This window comes from Formica exsecta, unplaced genomic scaffold (genome assembly GCF_003651465.1).
Source record: "Formica exsecta isolate Colony F162 unplaced genomic scaffold, ASM365146v1 scaffold258, whole genome shotgun sequence".
NCBI lineage: Eukaryota > Metazoa > Arthropoda > Insecta > Hymenoptera > Formicidae > Formica > Formica exsecta.
The window spans coordinates 1,120,792-1,138,359 of NW_021849849.1; the positions used below are offsets into that span (position 1 = coordinate 1,120,792).

A 17,568-nucleotide genomic window follows, 5' to 3' on the forward strand; every position below is an offset into this window, starting at 1 on the left:
ATATATATATATATAATTCATTCCTTCATTTTTCTTTCTTGTTCTCTCTCTTTTTCTCTACGAAAATTGTTCTTCCATATATATATATATTACTAAATGTTGAAATAAGATTTTAAACTTTAAAGTATAAAATAAATATTTCTACTATTTCTCTCTCTCTTTCTTTCTCATATTTCTCGAGTGGTTTGCGCTCGATAACGCCGTTCGACCCCAGCGGTTCTTCGCGATTAGTCGGAGAGAGGCAGCGAGAGCATCACGCGAGTTGACTTTCGCGCTCCGCTCGCGCGATGTCTGGCGACGCCGTGAAGGAGAGGTAGAGGAAGCTCCTCAACCCTTGGTTGAGGGGTTGCGCTCGTTCAACCCCTGTGAGAATCGTGGCCCCGCCTGTCAGCCAATCGTCGTCGCTTGGTCGACATCTCGCGCACGTGCTCTCGTGTCAAGGAATAGACGCGTGTACGCCCAGTCGCGAACCCGAGGGGATGATTATCCTCGCGGTTGAAACCCTTTTGTCCCCCTTCCCCCCTCTCTCCTCTCCAACCCTTACGCAACCACCTCGCTTGCCTGCGAAAGCGATCCGATTGCTGCAACGGACAAAAATTACCGAGTTATAGATCACGCGTGTCCCGCGCACGTACGCGAGTTTGACGTTTCACCTCGTCGTGAACAATCGTTCCTCGAGATGATGCGCGATTAAAAGAGACTTGTGCGACGAGATCGGGGGTGTGTCTGTGATAATTGAATAGAAAGATCATCTTGCGCTGAGTTCGACGCGTCTTGTGAATTGTTGCTCTGATCTGTCTGATTTTTTTTCGGGGAGCTCTTCCTGCTGTTCACGCGAATCTGACCATGTGTATCGATGCAAACTCATTCTAATTTAGGTAACAGAAAAATTATATGTTCCGCGACGCGACTGAAGATAATTGCTTCGTTAACGAGTCTTTAAAAACGAGAATATTTTGACAAATCCACGTTTATGGATTTTGGTGCAGCAAAACGAAAATTAATTTTAAAGAAAATCAGAAGAGAAAAGATGCCAAAACCGATATAGATCACTTAAAATCAAGACATTTTCTTAAAAAATATTCATTCTTATAAATAAAAAGGAAATGTAATTTTATTGTAAACTCAATAAATTTGCGTTTTTCATAAATTTATCATTCTTTTATATATAATTTTCAGTGAATATATTGGTTTTTTGGAAAAATATCAGTTTTGTAGTTAATTTTTGTTCACAAAAATATTTCAATGTTTAATACAATATTATCAATGCTATGATACATTTTAACACAGCGCAATTTCGAATAAATATATCTCTATTGTGGATATATACATATTTATTTTAAACTTTTAATTAGCAGTTAGAATCCAGGAACCAAAACGTCATGTCGGTTTTCACACTTTTTCTCTCTGAATATCTACTTATTTAAATAGAGCAATTAATAAAATCTGAATTATCTTATCTGAATTGAGAAAAATTCATGAAATCGGCTACATTATTTCCTATTTATTGCGACGGACAATGTAAAGCAAAGATTTTTGATGTCCTTATTGTTAACGAACGGCATTTATTTATTGAAAATGAACAAACATATTTAAACTATAAATTGGCAATGTCAGTTATTAACCAAGAAAATTAATACAAGTATATTAATTAGATAAATTTCACATAATCACAAATAGTAATAATTGAAGTTTTTTTTTATATAGTATGATTTATAAGTAATATGTAAATTCTACATTCTCTCTCGTTACTGATTTTGAGATAAAAAAGACATATTTTTGAGATGCTAATTTATGATACGACAATATATCAATTAATTTTATATTTTAATCCGTTAATATATATCATCCAAACATATCAATTATTTCTATATTAATCCTCTAAATCAGATGAAAATACATTGTTATATTCTCTGGAGAAAATGCACTCTTGAAAACTGACATATTTTATAAGATATCACTGGTGATATAATTGGCGGGAGGTAATGATTCTATTATTGTATATGAAAAATAAGTCGAAAATGTAGAATAAAATATCCTTTCATATAAAGCTTTGTTTTTAAGAAAATTGATATTAAAATTTAAAAAATTAAAAATATTACGCTTTTTTAAGTTTTAATAATAATCTTGTATTACACACACAAATCATCAAATTCTTCTTAATTATTAATAGATAAATATAAAAGTATAATGTTCCATTTTTTTAAATGAGCAATTAGAGAATAATAAACAATTTAGTATAATTTAAATTACACTGAAGAGAAAATTATATACATATAGTAATTAATCCGCACAGAAGTATAGATCGATGTCTGTTCAGATAAAAAGAAAAAGTTGATATAATGGAGAGGATCCTTGTTCGATCTGTGAGTAGGAAAATTTATAGAAGTGTATATAGGTTTGAAAAATATTGCATTATAAAGCACTATTTCACAAGAGAAACGACGCGTATGATTTAATTATATTTCACAAGAGAACGCGACACGTCCGATTTATACCGCGACTAGTTGTCGACTGACTACGTGAGACAGACAATACGTTTCGAGAACATTTGATATAAGAAAGAGAGAGAAACGTAAATAAATAATAGGCAAGGATAGATAACAAAACGACAGAATGTAAACATAAGCGCGACGCGTTCGGATAAATTCGGTTACATAAAGCAAAATGATACTTCGAAAATATTTGATGTAAGAAAGAGAGAGATACGTAAATAATAGACAAGGATAGACAATGAGACAACAGAACGTAAATATAAGAGCGACGCGTCCGAAAATTCGGTTACATAAAGCAAAATGTAAATCTATAGCGATAATATTATAATGTATAGAAAGTTTTATTAAAGATTATATTAAATTATATTCGTAATAAATCAAACATATTATTAATCTTGTTGTGTTTAAGCAATAGATTTTTCACTAAATAATGTCCAGTAATCATATAGATAAATAATCGTTCTATTCGCATAATTCAATTAAAAGATCGAAACTTGGGAGATTTATTGCATTCCGCGATCTCGGAATGACGTCTGACGTCCCGAATTTCCTACGCTAAATAATCCGCGCGGACTTCTGACGATGAGCTAAATACTCCACGCGGACTCCTCGAACCAATAATTACAGTCGTTTCGATTCTCGATCCAATAGAAAACTCGAATTTCGTCGACTCGCGAAACATTCTGCGTCTTATTGGCGTTCCTTTTCTCGCATCCTCTTCTCGCATCCTTCTCGCGTTATCTTATCTCTAATTCCTAAAAAGGCTCGGTCGAGCGTCGAGCGAGCACCGCTCGACACCTCGAACTCGGTACGCAGATAAAAACTGAAACCGATACTTTTTTTCACAATTTTCAGTTGTTTAGGTGTCGCACATCACACCGAAAGTGTGAAATAACATGTTTATTTATACGTGCACCTGTCATCGACTTTCTTACCGCGTACAAGTGATTTATGTCTCAATTTAGTTTAGACTACTTACTCACACAAACTTATTTCATACATTTAGTTAATCATACATACGATTCTAATGTCGGTGTAGTTCCGAACATTTTCTTGAAAGTCAATTTCTTAAAGACGCGCTTATAATACATGTACCTTATTGATATATTTCGATTAAAACAATCAATGTCATTTGCATAAGAAATAAACGTTTGCACATTATTTATAGTCTTTTAATTTTTAGCTATAAAGTAACGTTATAATTAATATTAAATTATAATTAATGTATATGAATATTAATTCATTGATGATTTCATTTAATATAATGTATAAAATTAATTTTGCCCCTTGAAGAACATCCACGATTAGATTGTTCTTTCAACGAGCTAAAATTGGTGAACATGATTTTAAAGCATATGTTTACAAGCACATTTTAATGTTATTAAAGCCATAATGAGGAAATTAATTTGTGATATATCGTAGAAATAAATCCACGTACTATTACGTATTTTTTTAGTATATCTGCAATTACAATTCATTAATATTCTTAATTATTATCATGCACGTTATTGCCACGTTTATGAGTTGAATCACTTTGTATTATCAAGTTTATACTGATTATGTCTATAAAATCTCATACGTATAATATGCTTGGCTAAAAATAGAATATACAAATCGTTATATTTGTAATCCCTTTATTTTTTAATTTTATCCAAAGAGATACAAAATTTATGTAGATACTTTATATATAATAAATTTATATATATTTTAATAATCACTGTCAAGATAAATATGATAATATATAATATAAGATTGTTAGAAATTATTCAAGCTTAAAAAAGCGTATTGTATCAATTTTTCAATTCTTAAAATCATTTTTATTGGCAACAATGTCTTGCATGCGCAAGAAATATTCATTCTCCATTTTTACTTATTTTTTCAAATAAAATGATTACTTTTCCACTACATACATATATATAATACAGATGATTCATGAAGATCGCAGATCTCAACCGAAGATTAACAAGTTGCAGTTAACAGAGAAAAAAAGATTCCTTGCACAAAACTGGGATACTACATAAGTAAGTATGATTTTGTTAATAATAAAATATTAACATATATACAGCTATACACATATATATTTAAATAAAAACTAAAGAAAAAAATATACGTGAAAGAAAAAATGAAGAAATACACGTATGTCCGGTTTCGGGCGGATATTGTTGGCTTAATCTGGCGATAGTTCGTAATAGTGTAACTTTTTTTCGAGCGGAATCAGCGCATATTCGTCGGTCGATGGTGCGATTAACGGGCGACACGTGTTACAGTCACGCTGCTTAACGTGGCGGTCACCCGTGAGTACACGCACCTGTAAAACCGACGTTTTCCGGCGGTCACGCGTGCAATTATCGTGCCGCAATGCCTGTCATTACGTCAAAGTCGGCGCATATGTCAGGAGAAGGCGAACATTAACGCGAGAAAAACAGAGAGAAAGAGAGAGTCGAGAATTTTCTCGTCCAGTCCTCTGGATGCAGCGATGCGCGGACGCTATTAGATGTACATATAAATTACGTAAGTCTCTAGTGCACGCGATATTATTTCACACCTTTTCCTGCTCGCTACATACCGTTACAAAATATAGAGCGCTTCGCCTTTTATTTAACGCATATCTGAACGCAGCCATGTGCGTGAACGTTATTAATATATAAGTACAAATATATACCTCACGCGATATTATTTCATTTCTCTTTCAGTTGCGACCATTATATGTTGTCGCACACATTAAAACTTTTCATATATTCTTGATTTTAGAAGAATATTTTTAAATATAGATTACATGTATAAAAACGTAAATTAATTTTTTCCCAAAGTTTAAAATCAATTTTGTCGAAAGTAAAATCTTGTTCAAAAAATATTTTATTCTGCATTTTCGACTTGTTTTTGGGCGAGGTATCTCACCTTCTTTTCGGTTGTACTACGTGTTTCCCGACTTATCCTATATAATCGAGCGTGTCACGCAATCACTGCCAAGTCGTGCGAAGTGTGCACGTGCGTGCGGCTGTGTGGAACTAATCGCGCCGCGGCTAATCGTAAATTAGGATCGGATGAAGAAAAAACAGCCCACATTAACTTTGGTAATTGCCGGAATTCTCCTGACATCTCCGATTATCCAAAATACAGTTTGGGAGAAATTATCTGAAGCACCTCCTGCTCGTAAAACATCAATCGCAAGATAATTATGCATTTTATGTGTACTTTTGAATCTCGTAGAATGATATAAAGAATCATAAAAGAAGGACATCTTTTTTTTTTTTTTGAAATAATTTCTTACAATTATTTAATTTATTAAAACCGCTGTTTATTAAATAAAAAAAAAAAATAGAAACAGTTTCTCATCATATTCGACGTTAATATTTGCATTTTACTCGAGAAAAGAAAGTGGTAAGTGGTTTCATTAAAGTCTTTAACCGGATTACGACCTGAATTACTTTGTATTATCAAGTTTATACTCATTATATCTATAAAATCTCATACTAATATGCTCGGCTAAAAGTAGAATATATAAATCGTTATGTTTGCAATCCCTTCACTATTTAATTTTTCACGTGATTATGCGTGTCATTCTTTCACGTTTAGTCTCTTATTCGCAAAGTATTGGTACTTGCTAATTATTATAATTAATTATCCCCAACAGACGAGGCTTACTATGCTGCGTATGCCATTCTTATATAGGATCGATTATTATTTACGAGTCGTTAATTGCACTGCGACCCTCAGGTACAACAAAGTCACGTCAGGTGACTCGACGTAACGACCACGCTTACGTAGAAGCGAATCATCAAATATTAATCGCTATAGTTCTATACATCATAGATATACGAAAAAGGGAAACCTCGAACAGCTTGGTTTTCAAACCTTTATTCACGAAGATTGACAATGTACATATCACACGGTGTGTATGGAAAAATAATAAATTATATGAGAGAGAATTTCAAATTACCTAAATATTTTTCTGTCGATCCAAATTAATGAATAGTAACCCAAAAAGAAACAAAGAAAACTTTTATTGAAAATAAATCTTAATACATCTAATAATATGTTTAAAAATATTGAGATTTTTAGCAGATTAATGATCGATTTTAGAGTTTCTTTATTTGATTTGAAAAAAAACAATTGGTTAAAATTATTATTAAAATTAATTAATATTAGTGTATCTATCACATTTAACAAATTATCAAATTAGCAGTTGCTAATAGTTAACACAGTTAGTGTCTGTACAACCATATAAAATTTGTTAATTGAATATTAATTATGGTTTTCTACGTATATATATGTATGTATAAAAATAAAAATATAAAATATATATATGTAAATTATAAAAAATTAAAATATGTATAAACAACTAAATTGAGGCTTGTTAAATGGGGCTTGTATATCACTATTATGATACTAATGTAAAGATCTAGTAGAAAAGATCCAGGTGAGACTTACCCAGCAACATCATGACACGCGTCATGGCGGCGGAACGGAGGATTTCTGACACCATGTGTTTTTTTTCTCAATGAACCCTTATTGTGTGTCGATTACGCGAAAAAACGTGACATGCATTGTAGGGAGCTAATCAAATTAAAAACTAATCGAGAGGGGGGAACGACACCGGTTAATTCTGATTTCTCGACGACGTGACGGCAAGAATTTTTTCTTAGCAATAAAGAAAGAGAACTATAACAAGAACAATGAACAATAGCAAGTTCTCACTCATCTCTATACTTCTATATCCACGCGATGTTAGACATAGTTTTCATACCCTATACAGATATAAAAAGATGATATAAAAGGAATATATGATATAAAAAGAATATGTGTTTGCTTGTCCAGACTTAGAGATCTTATATACAAATTGAAAGCTAAGATTAATATCATTATTATTTTGTGTGATGACAGCACTATCATACATTTCTCTATATCTAAGCAAGTATTCCTCACATTCTTTTCAAATTTAATTTACGTTATTGGACTATATAGTTTCTTCTCTTGGTTTTTTTTAAATTTTTATCATCGGTTTGTTATGCCACGACAAGGAATTTCACGAGTTTTGTTCGCTCCAAAATTACGCGAGGCTATTTTCGTTATATATAAATGTATCGCGCGGCCGACAATCGATCAGCATTTTTTATGCGAAAGGACGCACGTGACGTGACGCGGAAAAAAATTTGCATGTGTCCCACCGCGTGCTGCCAACATCTTGCGACGCGTCGAAAACTATCGAAAAGTCATCGAATCGACATTAGACGCGTGTTTGCGAGCGCAAACTGCGCCGCGCTTGTCGAGCTTTGCATGATCGATGGGCCAAATTGTCTCCCCGAGAGTATAATTGATACTTATAAAGAAACGTCCTCTAACGCTATTTTTCAACAGTCAGTTTCAAGTATCTCTCTATCACACATTTGAAGTCTAAATCTAAAATATTATTAAATATTTTTACCTACATACAATACTCTCGTTACTTGTTTGTATCTCTCTGGGAAGCTGCATTTATTTTTCATTTATAAATATTTTATTATTCATATTTCTTGAGAGAGAGTTTGGTAAGATTTTCAATTTAATATTTACATGTAATTTTTCTCTCTGAGACTATATTTATTGAATTGTTTGTTCATATTTCTCGAAAAGTTTTGGCAAGATTTTCAATTTATATATGCAATTTATCGATAATATTTATATATAATCCATATACATTAAACAATAAAATATAAAAAATAAAATAGAATAGGGAAGGAGGTACTTAATTTTATAAAAGATTAAATATATTTTTTCTATAAATTCTATCAACTAATTTCTTTAAAGCTATTACATGTTTATAAATTGATTTAAAAAAATATATTATTCAAAAATAACTCTCTGTATTTCATGTCTTCTTTTTTTCATCTCGTTCAAAGCTTGGACATGCTTTTAGAAAGGGTGGAAAATCTGACTGTTCGACTCACCCCCAACACGAGTCTTGGTTGCAACGCGACATATGTTATATGCGTGCGCGAACGACACCCGCGTTCGTGCAAACAAGGTTAAATAATACGCCCCGTGTAATTGCACACTGTATATGGCTACAATATGCCGAGGTGATATCATAGAGACAGAGAGAAAAAAGATAAAACCAATTTCCTTTGTTCTTTGTTTTTTTCTTGTGACACGATAATTGTTCGCGATCGCTCTATGAGCCTCAACTCTATCTGACTTTGAACGACGATTTTTTCTCCCTTTCTAAATTACAGCACTGGACACATCGTAGAAAAGAAAGATTTAATTGAATCGTGTTAATACCAATCCACAAAAATATGCATTTTTATCCGTGAAAAATAATTTTATCCCTATAAAGAAGAATTTTATCTCTAAAGAAGAGTTGAATCAAATCTGTAGGCGTCGAGGAAGAATATTATGTAAATTTACATAATAAGAAAACTTTTTTCATATGAAACCATTCATATATTGGCACTCATTCGTAAGAAATTTTTCCTCTATTGAGAGAGAGAGTCAGATTGACCATCGTGAGTTGTTGTCGCGGAAGACGGCGGTCATCGGATAATAAAAATGTTATGACAGGCAAAGAGGCGTTTGCGTGAGAGATTCGTTTTGCTTGGCAGGGAGAAAAAGAAAGAGAGAAAGAGAGAGAGACTATCAAGAAGTCACCTTTTTGCTCAGCCAAACAGAAAGAAAGAGAAGACTTATAGTCCCGATGTGTGTGTATGTGTCTCGTGCGCGAGGGTGCGGCAAAATTGTAGCAACATCTCCGTAAAGGACTCCTCTAGCCGGCGGCGGCGGTTGCGGTGGTGGTTTATCGTGGGCGATGCTCCTCCACGTCTGGCGCGCTGCATTATTGAGCCTGGGAAACGGGCAGGTGGCCGCTCGGGCGCCTATCGAGTCCGTGACGGGTGGCCAGGATGGTTGCGGGGAAGTCAGAGGCGACGGGCGGTAGCCCTGAGGGCCACCTCGCCGGTAGGGGACGGCGTAAAGTCACGGAAAAGAAAGAGGGTACGCGCGCCGACGCCGCCTCGTCGAGGGGTCGCTCGGAGGACACGCGACCTCCTGGCTCCTCGACTTTGTGACCGTGCCGTGTGCGCGCGAGGACAACCCGTTCCTTTTTTTTTCCCCTTCCCCGGCCGTCCATTTGTGGCGCGTCCATGAACGTAAGCCCCTGTCGAGGTATAGGACAGAGGAGTATCGCGATCGCCCTCGCTTTTCATTCTTTAATCCGTTTTCCGCGCATCATCTTTCTTTTGATATATTATCTCTCGGCCGTAACGTTATGAAGGAGAGAATGAAGTGTGTTCAAGTTTCTTTGTTCTCCCATTTTTCAATATAGCTCTATTATAATTTACACGACACTTAATATTTCAATTCTTGTGTGTTAATGGCTTTGCTGATATTCAATCAAGATGATCTTGAATGATTCTGAGATTGATAAAAGTACATATAATACAACATCTATTAAATGTTAATTTAATATTAATTAGTTCTCTGATAGATTTATTACTATTTAATTTTAAGATTTTAGTGGAAAAAAGTCATAGATGACTTTTTGATAAATATAATAGACTATCTTTAATTTTTGATATACGTATTTAAACATATGTATTGATTATTAAATATTTAGCTTTTAATTTTAACATTAATAAAAATGTTTGAAAATTGAAACAAATATCTGAAGAAACGTAATTATCAGCATTCAACATTTTAAATGATTATTTAATAATAATTACGATTAGATCCAAATTAATAGAAAATCAAATTGATTATTTAAAAAAAATTTATCAATGTTATTATCCACGAATCCCACAATTTTAAATATATAACAACACACAAAAATAACATCGTATACTTATCAATTGACGTTTAATAAAATATAAGAAATTATATGTTAGGAAAAAATTTCGCCGCTCGAGCGTTAAATTGAGCAAGGTGTCAATTACCCATAATATAAAGACGGCTCATTAAAATAGCGGATGGACAACCGGCGACATGATCGATCGCGCGAAATAATCGGTCCTTCGATATCATTTGCGCGGCGAGCATAAAGCCGTCGCAAAATCGAACAGCGATGTTTAGCGATCCTCTGGCTACCTATCGTATTACGTCGTGCAATATGCAAAGTGCGCCGTGAGTCTCCTCCAAAGGGCGATGCTATAGCACCGCGACGAGGAAGTCTGCTCTGTATGCGAATCCCACGAATAATGAGGAGAGACGCTGCTCGTCTTTTAGCGCATTCCCACGCGCGTAATGCACTTCTCATCGTAACGCGATGCATAATCCAAAGGCAACTCGTCAGAGTCGGTGATTCATCGCGCAATTTGTCCGAGTACTTCCTACACTTCGATCGGTGTTGTATTACCGTCGTCACTTTAAAGCTTGAAATGCAACACTATGCATATCCGACGCGTATTTAGAGAGATATGACTTTTCGATTCTAACGTATCGATTCTACTCTTCGGTAATCCTTCTTGAGACTTAAGGGATTATGAAAGTATAGTGAGAATTGTAAACAGAATACTTTTCAACATCGTATAAAATTTTTATTTAAACAAATAATGTTTTTTTTTTTAGTGAAACGCGTATATCTATTTAATGACAAGATTAAGATAAAAGATCGCCAAAGAACAATAATGGCGTTCTAAATAATCGTGCGTGTTTACATGATGGCCAAAGTTTAGTCTCGATAAAATTATCTAAAATAAAAAGTAAGCATTTTTAAATCTTTACATTTATTATTTTTGGTTCATGAAAGGAAATTTTTTAAAATTTATTTTATTTGCAAAAGTAGACATATCCGAACTTAAGAACTGAATTTCTTTAAATTTTTCAACTTGAGAAGAAAATAAAGATCCAAAAACAGTCGAAAATGACAAGAGTAGAAATAAAAAAATGGCTATTTTTATTTTAGATAATTCTCGAGGCTGAATCTTGACTACCATGTAAGTAAGCACGATTATTTACGTCACGTCATTATCTTCTTTCTGTTTTAATATGTTTTACAATTTTTCATCTTAATTTATAATTAAACGTATATAGTTTTAACGTGCGCGAAAAACATTATTTGTCTATTTGCTCAAATAGAAATTTTATGATGTTGAAATGTTCTATATCTTTTGTTTTTCATGCGTGATCCAAAAACACTCGAAAATGACAAGAGTAGAAATAAAAAAATGGCTGTTTTTATTTTAGATAATTTCTCGAGGCTGAATCTTGGCTACCATGTAAGTAAGCACGATTATTTACGTCACGTCATTATCTTCTTTCTGTTTTAATATGTTTTACAATTTTTCATCTTAATTTATAATTAAACGTATATAGTTTTAACGTGCGCGAAAAACATTATTTGTCTATTTGCTCAAATAGAAATTTTATGATGTTGAAATGTTCTATATCTTTTGTTTTTCATGCGTCTTATAAAGTGTCTTGGTTCCATTAAACTTAAATTTAACTTGTATTGAATTACCTTCGTGCGATTTACCGAAACTTTCATTGCAAACAGGGTGTCAAATATGGAGGAAAACGGACGTGGAGAAACGTTGTGTAAGGTCTGCGGGGATAAAGCTTCCGGAAAACATTACGGCGTACCAAGCTGTGACGGATGCAGGGGTTTCTTCAAGCGGTCAATCCGCAGGTACGCGAGGTAATTAAATTCTTGCTTAACTAAGTTCGAACTTAAATCGAAACATCAAAGTGATCTTATCCTACAGATCCGCGCGTCTCTCAATTTTCCTATCACTTATTTTCGTTGTAATTAAATTTCGTTTGCTCTCGTCTTTTTTTGCTTAATATAAATATTTAATTATTTATTTATTTTATTAATTTATTATTTGATTGACATAATATTTTATTTTAATTAAAAAATATAACATATATAACTTCTTAAATGATTATTGTTAATATCTCGATTTCAAAATCAGAGAAAATGATAAAAATAGAGATAGTTAATTCTTAAAAATTATATAATATTATTTTTACATTATTTGTAAAATTATTCGTAAATATTAGGGTATAAATTTGACATTAGAGTTATTTGCGCAGGAATTTGGACTACGTGTGCAAAGAGAACGGACGTTGCATCGTGGACGTGTCGCGGCGCAATCAATGCCAAGCTTGTCGCTTCACAAAATGTCTTCAGGTCAACATGAAACGAGATGGTATGACTCCGTTATTAACAGATTTCGGAATTTATCTCAGAAAAGTATAGTGGCTAAAATCATATACTACTGTGCATAATACTTATTATATTTTTCATTTTTAATCGCGATGCATTCTAACATTTTCGGGGTTTTGAGCTTCTATCTTTATTTTTATTTAAATATTTATCTGTAATTACATTTATTCGATATCGGCCGCCAATGCTGTGTATTACATACGGGATGAATCTTTCGTTCTGTAGCGATATTCGAAAGATGTTCTTTGACGCAACAGAAAGTTCTTTCAGACACACTCCGTAAAATAGAATACACAAAGTGAGAAAGAGAGAGAGAGGAAGAGAGAGAGAGAGAGAGAGAGAGAGAGAGGGAGCGAAGTGTCGCGAGTCGGGGATTACAATGCATAGTGACGTTTGCTCGGCGGATGGGAAACAGTTTGGAAAAAGGGAAGCGTGTCCACACGCACGTAGCGATATTCGAAAGATGTTCTTTGACGCAACAGAAAGTTCTTTCAGACACACTCCGTATAAAATAGAATACACAAAGTGAGAAAGAGAGAGAGAGAGAGAGGGAGCGAAGTGTCGCGAGTCGGGTATTACAATGCATAGTGACGTTTGCTCGGCGGATGGGAAACAGTTTGGAAAAAGGGAAGCGTGTCCACACGCACGCACAAACGCACACACCCATCGCATCCACATGAAACTCTATATTTTTGCTTACCGAACGGCAGGATCCGATAGCAAGCGGTGTCAGAAGCAGCCTGGCGTTCACAGCTTTTGTAAACACCTTCTTCCCGGTCCCCTTACCGCGTCGAGCGATAATCCAAACACTTGATTGCTGAGATATCAATTAGTGAAGGGAGAGGCGGGAGCTGCCGTTAAAGGGCCACATTGCGCTTCTCCTTCAATTATTTGGAATCGTTAGTTGTTTTTGGAAATTTTACTTCAAGAAAGTCTAAGATTACAGAGAGTTTTCATTCAAATAATTCTCTGTTCAAATCCAGAATTTTTTTAAAAATTGCTAAGAATCATTAAAAACCTGTTAAAATCGTTTGAAAAGATCCGGGAACTTTTATACTTCTGAAAATATAATATTTTAATATACTATATATTATATAAAATATTTTATGTATTTTATATAATATTTTTTACGAAAACAATAGGATAAAAAATGTAAAATATATTATCAATATCGATTCGATTTGATAGACTTTCGATGTGGACTTTCAAGATTAATGGCTAATTGAAATTTTAATGATACTTTCTCGCTTTTAGCCGTGCAACACGAGAGAGCACCGAGGAGCACGTCTTCTCTCGTTACAGCGGCGAGAAGGACACCTTCGGGACTTTATACGGGAATTTCTAATGTCTATCATCCGGCGGGTACCACTTATCATCCACTTCTATATCCCGCATTGTTCCCTTTCAAGCCTACGGTATCAACATTCACCCCGTCAGTCGGTAAGTAATAATATTAATATATAATCATATCGAATTGACATATATTTTTTATAATAAAATATCACGTTGCATCAACAGCACACTTCCTACCACGACCATCTCCGGAATCTTTGTCTATGACTACTGCCAAGGAGGATGAAGTTACTAGCTCCGAGGAAGCAGCAACTGTTGACATTAGAATTGAATCAAAAGGTGTGTGTGTGTGTGTGTGTGTGTGTGTGTGTGTATATGTGGCAATCTCATATCAGCATACCTAAGTAACATTATTTTTTATTTATCGTAGAGGAATTAGTAAATACACGTCTGGCGCCGCCGGTCATCACTTCCGTTTCATCGGAATACATGATGCAAGGCTTATCACTCCTGCCGACCGAAAATATTTATGAATTTGCGGCAAAATTACTTTTCTTCGCCGTGAGATGGGCAAGAAGTATACATTCCTTTCTGCAAGTAAGCTCCACAAATACCCCTTCTCTTTTAGCAAAATTCTTAAACACATTTTTCTTTTACAAAGATATTTTACAAAACTTTTACAAAACATATGATATAAAATAATATAAGAAAATAAAATAAATTCTAAAATAAAATATAAAATACACAAAATTGTAAAGAAAACGTATTAAGTAATTCACGAAAAATATTACATAATCTTTTTACACTTGTGGATAATAAAAAAAATAATTATACCGTCTTTTCTCGCAAGCTCCCTTATAGAGACCAAACTATTCTTCTGGAGGAGTCGTGGAGCGAATTATTTGTACTGACGGCAGCACAGTGGAGCTTTCCCGTGGACGAGAGCATCTTGGTGCCTGTGGATCTGCCGATGGAACGAAGGGAAGTTCTACTCGACAAAGCGAGGAGACTGAGAGAACTTCTAGCAAAATGCGCCGCGCTGAGGGTGGATCATTCAGAGTACGCGTGCTTAAAGGCCATAGTCCTGTTCAAGGCGGGTGAGTAACTTAGATTACCATGTCGATTGTGATATTTTTAATTTTATTAACGTTGATCTCTGTCTTTCAAAATTTTACGTAGGATGTTCTATATCTAAATGCTCGAGAAAAAAAAATACATTATGCAAGATTATTTTTATATTAATCATTTTATCCGTTTTGAACATTATAGAAGATCGTTGAGTCAAAATCAAATGTAATTGTCATTTCATATTCGCAGTCGCAAACATTTAATTCAAGCATGTTTTTCCTGTCATAAACATATTCATTTTTCAACTTCAATATTGCAATATATCGGATTTTATAATTTTCATATTTCAATCATGTTTTTCAATATAAATTTTGATACTGAGCAATTCAACTTGCTTAGTTGATTTTAAGAAACCTAATGTATATTTTTTATCAACGCACCCCTTAAAAAAAAATACGTTCTTCTTTATCATTTATAGAATCACGAAACCTCTGCGAGCCGGGACGAGTATCGGCATTGCAGGAGCAAACGGTGGCGGTTTTCTGCGAGAGGGATGCGCGCAGGGTGGGTCGATTGTTGCTGCTCTTACCCCCAGCACGCGCTCTTTGTCGTGTTACCCTGCACGAGCTGCTGTTCAAACCGACAGTCGGTGACGTCAGCGTGGAGCGTCTACTGGGCGATATGGTCGGCGCTCTTAGGCCTGCTTAATTAGTATTTGACGATTATTATCTCGAGTGTATTCTTTATTTATCGACGAAAGATCAAAAAGACCATCAAAAAGACCGTCGATCCCAAGTAAATTTTTCTCGGAGATGATTAAAGGCTATGACATTTTATCAACCGTTTTGACTACATCGAAGATAATTACACGAATTGTTTTAATCATACGAGTGTTTTAATCTATTCAGTTATTGTTTTATTATCGAAAATGCACAGATCTTTAAAATAGCACTTTTTGCGTACTTTAAGATTGACAGAAGCAGAAAAAACATGCATTTACACGTTAAAAAAATCATATTTATTTTATTTAAAAAAAAAACTACTCGAATTATTTATTTTTAAAAAATAATTAATGTCAAAGCATCCAGGGAAAACAGATCAAACTTAATCCCTTGACATTGTTTCCAAATTCGATATTCCTTGATATCGCATAATAGTATTGATTATTATACAATTGCAATTCCGATCGAAGCCATTCAAGATTGCCGATGTAAATGTAACGATATGCAATTATTGTTTTTGACATCATTATTATTGCATCAGTCTATGTATTGTTAATATAGAAGGACAAATGTGTCTGCGACTTTCAGAAATCGCAGAATGACATTTTATGCCATCGTTTAGATTAAGATATTGAATCTAGTCCGATTGTAAATTTTTTGCTCCTTTCTGAGATAATAATTTTAGTTAATTATAATTAATATATATGTGTGTTTTAATTTATATTTATAGTTAATATTATCTCTAGAAAGGAACAATCATTTATTAAAATCGAAGTTAATTACGTTTAGAATATTTTAGATTCAAAGCTTGATAATTATAAATGAAAAATTAACAAAGTAAAATAAGCAACAAAGAGGCAATTCTCGTTGAAATCTATAGCCTAATATCGAATAAGTTATATTCGAGCTGGTAAAATATGTATACGACAATAGACAGAACAGAGAAATACTGTCGATAAAATGATAAACGCAAGGACAGCCTCGCTCGATCTAAACATCAATTCACGTATTATCGAGTTTGAATGTCAACTTGCCACGATTGCTTATCTGTGTATGTGACGTTATATATAATTGCGGGCTTTGCGCAATGTAATATTTATGCATCTTTTATTAGATACGAATGTATATATACAATATGTATAACGCTCCCTCTCTATTTTAGATGCAAATAACTCATATCTCATCTGGTATCTCCATCTCTTTAATATACGCGTCGTTAAACTGGATGTAATATGTATTAAAGTGATCGGAAATCCATATTCGTGTAATTACTCTTGATTTGATTGAAAATTTATTCTATCCTCGTTATGTCATATCTCGAGCGAAAATTCAACCGGCATTATTTTCATCGATGCCATGTTTTGTGTTCATTTTTTATCCCGGAACGATCAAAAAATTATTTAATTGCCGATCAGTAATTGACATTGTTTCCGAAAAATTACTTTTCGTGGTATTTAATTTGGAATAAATTCTTTTAAGGCTGAGATATGTTTTCAAATTTTTTTCTGAGAACAAATTTATACAGAAAGTGTTTGATTAATGCAATTACTCTATGCATTTAAGAATTTGCGATAAAAATTGTTACGATGAAGAGAAAAAATCGACGAAAAAATATTATAAAATTTTTTGTCTTGTGTTATAAAAAAATGTGCAATATTCTGCTATTTCTAAGAAGAAGAGATTTAAATATCTATCATGAGTGAGAGGAATATTAAGAGATAAAAATCGAAGAATAAAAAAAAAAAAGGAAATTTTTATCAGCATACTTGTAAAAGCTCTTTTTCTATAAATCATAAAAAATTAATCTATAAATATTATGTTCAAAGAAATAAATGAAATAAATCGATTATTA

General features: G+C 33.6%; 1 protein-coding gene across 1 annotated transcript; it reads left to right on the forward strand.

Moving 5' to 3' along the window:
* The first annotated feature begins 669 nt into the window (after window positions 1–669).
* Window positions 670–16,012, forward strand: LOC115236612 (nuclear receptor subfamily 2 group F member 6-like). Its single transcript, XM_029809167.1, has 9 exons — window positions 670–878; window positions 4,421–4,516; window positions 11,962–12,102; window positions 12,501–12,616; window positions 13,888–14,073; window positions 14,152–14,265; window positions 14,357–14,523; window positions 14,777–15,023; window positions 15,473–16,012. Exons 3-9 carry the CDS (start codon window positions 11,972–11,974, stop codon window positions 15,700–15,702), a joined length of 1,191 nt encoding a protein of 396 aa, XP_029665027.1. The 5' UTR covers window positions 670–878; window positions 4,421–4,516; window positions 11,962–11,971; the 3' UTR covers window positions 15,703–16,012.
* The last annotated feature ends 1,556 nt before the right edge of the window (window positions 16,013–17,568 follow it).